We start from the raw sequence: 8327 nt of genomic DNA, 5'->3' as shown, positions 1-8327 counted from the left end.
GAGGGACAGGGTCATTGGGTCCAAGATTTCTGACCTCAGACCCATCAAGCCTGAGTGCCTCACTTTACAGATATGAAAACTGAGGCCTGGTAAGAATCAGAGGCAGACTTTGAACCCAGCCTCTTTGCCTTGGAGCTAGCATTCTTTCCACTATAGCGAGAAGGAAGGAAGGTAGAGAAACATTCCTGGAACAACTAACAGGTTTTTCTGGGGCAGAGGATGGAGCTGGGCTGGAGTCAGGAAGACCTGAATTCTGATACAGCCTCAGGCACTTACTACCTGAACTGGACTGGACAAATTGGACAAGTTACTTAACACTGCCCCCCCCCCACAACCTCAGTTTGCCTTAGTTTCCTCAACTGTAAGATGGGGATCATAACAGTCGCAGGGCTGTGAGCCTTGGAGGAGGTCATGTTTATAGGTGTGCTTGGCATGGCAGTGGCCCACAGGAGGCACTTGGTAAGCTCTCATCCCCCCAGGATCAGGAGGTGGCTTGACAGGTAGGCAGCAACGAGGGAAGACGTACTGTCATCCCACATCGCAGGGTGGCTGGTAGAGGACCATGAAGCTCAGGGACAGTGGCTGGGGCAAAGATTCTATACTGCCCACTCTCAGGGCCCAGAGCCTCCACCCCGAGGTACCCACCCTCTCAGGATCATCCCCAGGGATAAGCAGGGGACAGGAGAAGTCCTGTTTAATGAGGACTTAGACACAAACAGGGCACATCTTCCCTCTGGCCTCCCTCTGGGAACTCTGCCCAAGCTTGCTCTTCTCCAGCAGAGCCGCTGGCCCAGGCCACCCTGGATCCCAGACCTTGAGCTATTTCTGGAAAGGCGTTGTTTCCCAGCTTCAGTTGCTCCCTGTGGGAGGGGTTCCCAGGTCAGGCTGTGGGTGTGAGCTGACAATAGGGAGCGGGGTCTGGGTCCTGCAGGTCCTGGGGGGAGAGCAAGAAAGTGAGCTTGGCTAAAGTCTGGGTAGCTTGGACACTCAGAGAGAGATGGGGAGGGGGCCAGAGAGAGAGCCACAGAGGGAAAGCAGTATGGGGCAATGGGCAGAGTGAGAAGTAAGTATAGGATGAAGGACAGATGACTCTGCAGCAGTTTGAAAAAGATCTGGGGGTCTTAGTGGACTTGGAGCTGATCAGGAGTTAATGGGAGCCACAAAAACTAATGATATCACTCTTGGCATTAAGAGAAGATTAGATTGGAGGAATGAGTAAGTGCTAAACCCGGTCAGCTCTCATCTAGAGTTCTGGCTTCAGTTTTGGTCATGAGTTTAAGAAGGACATTGATGACCTGGAGAGGGGTCAGAGGAGGATAACCAGGATGGGGAAGGGTCTTAGGAGGGCTAAAGGGGAGGGGAGTTAGTGCAGACCCAAGAGCTGCCTTCAAGGCTTTGGAAGGCTGTCTCATTGAAGAAGGATTTTATGTATTCCATTTGACTCCCAAAGCAGAGCCAGGATAGGAGAAAGGCACCAGGTGTTCAGTCCGGGCTTGACATCAGGAAAAGCCTCCTTACAGTGTGGAAGGGGGGCTGTCTGGGGAGGGAGCTTCCCCTTCTTGGAAGTCTCCAAGCAAAGGCTGGAGGATAAATTGTTAGCCATGTTGGAGAGGGGATCCTGGTTCATGGAGGGGATGGACCAGATGGCCATGGAGGCTTTTGCCAGGCTCTGAGATTTTAGGATTCTGTGATACCTCCCTCTCTGGGCCTCAGTTTCCTTCTCTGTAAAATGAGGGAATTGGACTAGATCATCAGAAAGATCCCTCCTGATCCTGACTATCCTTGTTCTAAGGCCCCTCCCAGCCCTGACATTTCCTGTTCTAAGGCCATCCCAGCTCTGACATTCCCTGTTCTAAGGCCCCTCCCAGTTCTGATATTCCCTGTTCTAAGGCCCCTCCCAGCCCTGACATTCCATCTTCTGAGGCCCTCCCAGCTCTGACATTCCCTGTTCTAAGGCCCCTCCCAGCCCTGACATTCCCTGTTCTAAGGCCCCTTCCAGCCCTGACATTCCCTGTTCTGTATTTTAAAGACCCTTCAAGCTCTGATGCTTTATGCTGTATGGACCTTTCCAGTCTTAACACTGTCATTGTGTGAGACAAAGGAAATGAGATTCAGATACAAAGTGGAGAAGACAGGGACATGCAGAGGCAGAAAGGAAGGACACAGAGGGGAGCCTGGCCCCAGGGTGCCCCTGAAGGCTCTCTGCCATCCCCCATCCTCCTTTGCTCCCTTCCCTTGCCTCTGCCGGGCAGATCCTCCTGGCCTCCCCTCCCCTTCTCTCCTCCTCCTGGTGCGCTGATACCTGGTAACGGTGATCTTCCGCTTCACGGTTCCTGGTCTGGGGCTGGGCATGGACAGAGCACATGTAACTACAGGTCATTCTCTGCTCTCCCCTCCCCAGCACTGATCTTTGGCTCTATCTACAAGCCCAAAATCTGGGGGCAAATCCTTTAAGATGCTTTTGGCTCTCCCCAACTGAAACCTTTGACCTGCAGCCTTATCCTTTCTCTTTAATCTTTAAAATCTGACTTCCTCCCCTGACCTTTCCCTTCCCCAGTTTCCCCAGGAAGGAAGCTGAGGCGTCCTGGTGGGAAGAGAATGAGCTTCAGGCTGAGGTGCCCTGATCTTGCCCTTTCCCTGGGCCCCGCCAATGAGTAAATGACTTCCTGTCTCCATCTGTAAAATGGGCATGATCCGCTCTGCCCTGCCTCCCTCTCTGGGCTGAGGTCTCATCCAGGAATGTGCTTGGGAAGTTACAGAGATCCTTGCAGAGCAGGCTGAGCATAGGGAGGTGTATAGGGGATGAAGGGGGAGAGACACTTGCCATAGTTGTGGTCAGGTTTGGACTGCTCCCTTCTTTATTACTTGTTGGGGTTATCAGGATGCTGGGAGAGTGGATCACCTCGTAGATATTGCTGCCGTCTGGGGTGTGGGAAGATCAGGGAGACTAACTGACCATCCGGGGACTCCCAGGGACACAGAAGACAAGGCCCCCAGACCCCCGCCCTCAGTGGTCTCTGGTCTTACCGGCTTTGTGTTTAAGGCACATGTGACTTCCAACATCTGGTTCTGTTGTTATGTCCCTGGAAGATCAGAGGATTCTGGTTGCCTTGGACTGGGTCACATCCTCTTCTAGAGTGACCAGAGAGGAATCTGGGGCCCAGAGAGGATGAGACCCACCCAGGATTGCTCAGTGGCCCACAGAGGAGTGAGGCATGGGTGTGCCAACTGCCTTCCCTCCCACCACAGGGATAACCTGTGCCTAGCTGAGGGAGGTAAGACTCCTGTGGTTCTCAGACTAGACTTTCCCATCTGGGGCATGACGTCCAGCTCAGGTTGCTGACAAGCTGGACAGGAAGCTGTCCAGGTGTGATGAAGGCACTGGAGACTACACCAGCCAAGTAGCAGCTGGAGGAGTGGGGTTGCAGAGACTGGGAGGGAGGACACTCAGGGGAATATAATCTTGGACTCTAAACAAGGGGAAGGACTGTCATGGCCCCAGGAGGAAGAGATGGGAAGGACAGAAAGAGGCAGATTTCATCTTGAGATAAAGAACTTTCTAGTGATCAGCAATGGGATAGTCTGCCCCGGAGGTAGACAGCTCCCTGTTCCTGAAGGTATCCAAGCAAGATCACCTGTCACGGATGTGATAGAGAAGATTTCTGTTTTTGCTGGAAGGTGAGCTCTAAGGGCAGTCTAACTCTAGGTTTCTTAGCCTAATGTGGACCCATGCTGACAATGAGTAGGGCAGAAGGAAAGGATCGTGAAAGTAGGAGGGGACCACTCTACCCAGGACTTTTGATCCTCCAACTTCTAGTGACCAGAAGATAGACTAATCCACTGCCCACCACGAGGGCCCCAAAACCTAGGCAGCCAATGACAATGGCGACTGTGGTTCCCGAGTTCATGGCTGAAGAGCTGTCCTTCCCTGGATCCTGGTGTATGTGAACAGGGCTGGTGGCATTCAAGGCTTTCTCTGAAAAAGAGTGAGAGGAAGAGCTTGCTAGGCTGAGGGAAGTCCCAGCTCAGGCTGGCATGGGGGAGCCCCAGAAGTCTCTGACTCTCTTGTGGGGCTGCTCAAATGGAGCTCCCAGCTCTGCACTAGATAGCCCTCTCCTCTGCTGGTCCAAGCAGAACCCCTTTCCCTTCTGATGGAATCCTGCTTAAGCTACCCCAGCCCCAAGATCCTAACTTTCTCACGGGCTTCACTAGAACAACAGGCACATCCTGGTGTGACCACACCATCTGGCTTTGACCATACCACTGCCCCCAGACCCAGCAAATATGCCTCACTAGAACAGCAGGCATGGCCTGGTGTGACCACACCATCTGGCTTTGACCATACCACTGCCCCCAGACCCAGCAAATAGGCCTCACTAGAACAGCAGGCACGGCCTTGCACCCAAGCACAATTACACCCATCTAGCCTCAGACAGGACCCCAACAGCCAGCCAATCAGAAAGCAGCGCCCTCAGAATGCCCGAGCAGGACATGGACCCCACAAGAATAGAGACTTTCCCTAAGGAGGCACCTGTGCAGAAGCGCAGAAGTTGTCTTTTAGGTGAGCTTCTGATACAGAGAGGCTTTGCTTTTAAGGAATATAATACGTCGGGCATATTACTTTCAAAAGTAGAGGTGGCTATGTGGGAAAGAGTGCTGGGACTGGGGTCAGGAAGAATGGAACTCAAATCCAACCACAAGCTGTGTGACCCAGGGCAAGTCACTTAACCTCGTCTACCTCAGGGTCCTCATATGTAAAATGGGGATGATAACAGTAATAGCACCTCCCTCCCAGGGCTGCTGTGAGGCTCAAAGGACATGATGTCTGTGCGCCAGTCCTGGCGCACAGTAGGCCCTCTATAAGTACTAGCTGTGATCAGTGGGACCAAAGCCACCTTCCCTGTATGTGCTTCCTTCTGATCTCTCTTCCCATGCTTTTCTGGGCAACACCAACCCTCTCTCTTCTCCTCAAGCCAATTCTCTCCCACTCTCTAGAAAAAGAGAGTAACACGATCTTTGTAATGAATAAACAGGGGCAAGACAAAGCCAGATAAATCCATACATTGTCTGGGTCCAAGAATATATATCTTATTCTCAGTTCTGACGCCATTGGCCTTCTGTCAAGAGGTGAGTGTAGCTGGCTTCAGCATCCCTGGTATTCAGACTTCTAAGGCCCTCCCAGCCCTGACATTCCTTGTTCTAAGGCCCTCCCAGCCCTGACATTCCCTGTTCTAAGGCCCTTCCAGCCCTGACATTCCCTGTTTTCAGTTCTAAGGTCCTTCTCAGCTCTGAGAAGAGATTCCGTATTCTGTGTTCTAAGGTTCAGAAGTTTATGCAGTGGGAAGAATCCTGACCTGCAAGTCATGGGCCCTGGTTGTTCAAGATGGTGCAAATCCCAGCCCCTGTCTGTGCCTTAGTTTCCCCTGATGTCAGATGGGGGAGGTAAGCCTATTTAAACTCAAACTTTCAGAGGTACTAATTGGAAGCCTTTCCTTGCATTCTCTGTGGAGTCTTTCCTGGGGCTGTATTTCAGGTTCAGGGTCAGGGTCATGTTTCTCCCCTCAGACAGGGGCTGTCTGAGGTCAGAGCAGTGTCCCCCTCTTGGACGGGGCGCTTTCCACGGTGAGGCTTGTGCCCTTTCCCCTCTGCAGGTCCACCACTCACCTGTGATGTGTAGCTCAGTCTTGGCCCTCATAATCCAGGCTGGATTGATGGTGATGCCCACTTGGTAGGTGCCACTATCCTTGGGCTGGGCTTGGCGGAGGAGGAGGGAGCCATTGGGAAACCCAATGATGTTCCTCCCCTTCATGGCATTTCCATCCCTCTGTGGCCTTTGCAGGCCTGGGATGTAGGAGAAGATCATTGTGCCCCCATCTGCTTCCTCACCCTGGTACCAGTTGAAATCCTGGATGGCCCCTGAGACACCGTGAACAGACAGAAGGACATCTTGGCCCTCCTGGGGTATGTCGGGAATCCTCTCAATGAGAAGAGCAGCCCAGGTCTGATGGACGGTACACCAGGCCAAGAGGGAGGCTGTAAGAGGGGTGGAGGTAAGGTCCTGAAGGTGATAGTCCCACCCTCCTGAACGGGAGCAAAGTAGGCACTGAAGACACCCGGGGAGGTCTGCTCTCCATGGGGTGGGTGGGTGCATAGGAAATGGGATAACAGTGATCCCAGGCCTTATATTCCCTGGACCCTCGGCCTAGCTAGCTGGGAGGAGCTTGTTCTTCACCCTTTAAATTATAGAATATTTGAAAGTCAGATTAGGAAGGGCCCTTCGAACATAAAATGTCAGAGGTGGGAAGAATGTCAAAGCTGGCAGGAGCCTCAGAACAGAGAATGTTAGAGCTGAATGAGTTAAGAACACACAACATTAGTAATAGAAGGGAGATTGCAATTCAATTCGGCCCAATGCAGTTCAGTCAGTATTTGTCCAGGTCTTCCTCTGTGTAAGACATTGTAGACACTGCCCTCATGGAACTTACGGTCTGCCAGGGGTGACACAGAATGTTCACAAATAAATATAATGGTAAGTAGAGAGTGAGTGGGTCAAGGGCTTCTTCAGACAAGGGCTCATCTGAGGATTTAGGTTTGAGGGTCCTCAGCTAGGGGAAGGGGGTCACCCTCTGACTGCCTGCCTGGGGCTCCCAAGGCCCTCTCCCTTGTCCCCCTCTGCTGTTGGGGGGGGTCTCGGCTCCATAGGGGGAAGGGGCTCTTCCTCTTCTCTAGGAGAAGCAAAGATCTTATTTACATAAAATGGGGACATGTGTCCTGGACCCTTGTTACTTTTAATGCCTGCCCCTCCAACACAGGTGTACAGACTCTTGTGTGAACACACACACACATACATGCGTTGTCTTCTTTATTTGTCTTAGTGGGGGTCACACAATAGCTCTGGGTGTGGGCAACCCTTCCCCTCTTTGGGTCTCAGTTTACCCCTCTGTAAAATGGAAGAGCTGGGCTAGACTCCCTCTAAAGTTCCTTCTCACTTGATGCCTTGTGATCTGGCCCTCTCCCAGCAGCCACCTCTCACCTGTGAACACGAACTCCTTCCTGACACAGCCTCCCCCGTGGAGCTGGGCCATGGCTCTTGCTGCCCCTCCAAGAGGCCGCTACTTGGCTGCGTGGCCAGTCTCTTCCAGATCCTGGCGAAGAAGGCTTCCCCTGAGATTCTGTTTGGAAGCTACCTGTCAGCCAGTCCAGGGACAAAGGGAGATGATACCCTCAGGGTGGGCACTAGGCAGGGCACAAGGCCAGTATGTCTGTATGGCTTGGACCTGCCGCTGGTCTGTCTCCTCTCCTGCAGCCTTCTCCCAAGCAAGCAGGGAGGGGACGGTGAGTCCAGGCCTCCACTCCTCTGGGCGATACCAGACCGACCTGTTCTCCTAGCCAGGTGCTGACTAGAGTGACTAGGGAACTTTCTGGGGCTTCCCCAGTCCCTCCTAACCCAGATCTTACCATAAGTGAGGGCCCATGGGGTTACCTTATCTTTCCCCCCTCCTTCAGGTGTCCAGGGAAGGCCTGGGGCTTCAAGCCCCTCCCCCCATCTGTAGATGCTTGCAGATCTAGAGCTGAGAGAAACCTTTTAGTCCAGTCCCCTCCTTTTACAGAGGAGGAAATTGAGGCCCCTAGGAGAGAGGTGACTTATCCAAGGTCACATAGCTAGCAGGCACCAGAACTGCAATATGAACCCTGGTCTTCTAACTCGAAATTGAGCCTTCTTTATTATTTCACTCTGTTGGCTGCTATCTCTCTAGCGAGTAGATTGGAAACCAGAGGGGGGTCTTGATTCTAAGAGGCATCCCAGGCCCGAGGGTGGTGATGAGACTGTGCTAATTCAAGGATGGGAGAGATGGGTTGTGGAGTTGGGGAAACTCTGAGGGGCCTGACACCAGGGTTTCCCCTTCAAGAATCCTTCCTGCCCCTGGGCTCTGATGAGCTCCCCTCAGCTTTGCTGATCTATGATAAGCCATGCCCAGAATCACGTGGTTTGTCTGGGCAGAGACATTGCCTTTGACCCTCTCCTCCCTGAGCTGTACCTGAGTTCTCCAGCCTTTTCCAGTGAGCCCTTCCTGGACTTAAACCCCTCCTGCCAATCACTCTCCAGGGACCTCCAGGGACGTATTAACTGTCTCTACATTCCAACCCACCTCTCTATCCCTGAGAGAACCCCTTTATATGTGTGGCTTTGGGGTGGAATAGCAAGTTACATTTATATAGTGTTTTAAGCTCCCAATAGCTCTCTGGTTGGTCATACTATAAGTACATCTTTTGTTCCTCCTGTCAGAGGACAGATTCGAACTTTGGTCTGACTCTAACATGCTAGC

At 52.5% G+C, this 8327-nt stretch overlaps 1 protein-coding gene across 8 annotated transcripts; it reads right to left on the bottom strand.

The window, feature by feature from the left end:
* Window positions 1–677: 677 nt before the first annotated feature.
* Window positions 678–7184, bottom strand: CEACAM19 (CEA cell adhesion molecule 19). Of its 8 annotated transcripts, none has more exons than XM_069089008.1 (8): window positions 7034–7184; window positions 5665–6033; window positions 4532–4588; window positions 3790–3976; window positions 3028–3083; window positions 2825–2922; window positions 2240–2344; window positions 678–934 (listed from the first exon to the last, which is right to left on the bottom strand). In XM_069089008.1, exons 1-8 carry the CDS (start codon window positions 7083–7085, stop codon window positions 881–883), a joined length of 978 nt encoding a protein of 325 aa, XP_068945109.1. In that variant the 5' UTR covers window positions 7086–7184; the 3' UTR covers window positions 678–880. The 8 variants fall into 8 exon arrangements, 7 of the variants coding, with proteins under 7 accessions (XP_068945109.1, XP_068945113.1, XP_068945112.1 ...); XM_069089012.1 differs by having other exon boundaries at window positions 2303–2344; XM_069089011.1 differs by having other exon boundaries at window positions 678–787; window positions 2325–2344.
* Between the last annotated feature and the right edge of the window lie 1143 nt (window positions 7185–8327).

The sequence above is a fragment of the Petaurus breviceps genome, unplaced genomic scaffold (genome assembly GCF_028583685.1).
Source record: "Petaurus breviceps papuanus isolate PSGF00001 unplaced genomic scaffold, PetGlider_PUasm1.0 185, whole genome shotgun sequence".
Classification (NCBI taxonomy): domain Eukaryota; kingdom Metazoa; phylum Chordata; class Mammalia; order Diprotodontia; family Petauridae; genus Petaurus; species Petaurus breviceps.
Note: the sequence above shows the minus strand (reverse complement) of the source record. Positions and strands in the feature narration are given on the sequence as shown.

Coding starts and splice junctions, on each gene's coding strand:
- CEACAM19 (XM_069089008.1), bottom strand. CDS start 7,085: ATGGCCCAGCTCCACGGGGGAGGCTGTGTCAGGAAGGAGTTCGTGTTC. Junction 6,034..7,033: donor GAAGGAGTTCGTGTTCACAG/GTGAGAGGTGGC, acceptor CCCCTCTTACAG/CCTCCCTCTTGGCCTGGTGT. Junction 3,084..3,789: donor TGGAGGATCAAAAGTCCTGG/GTAGAGTGGTCC, acceptor CTGATCTTCCAG/GGACATAACAACAGAACCAG.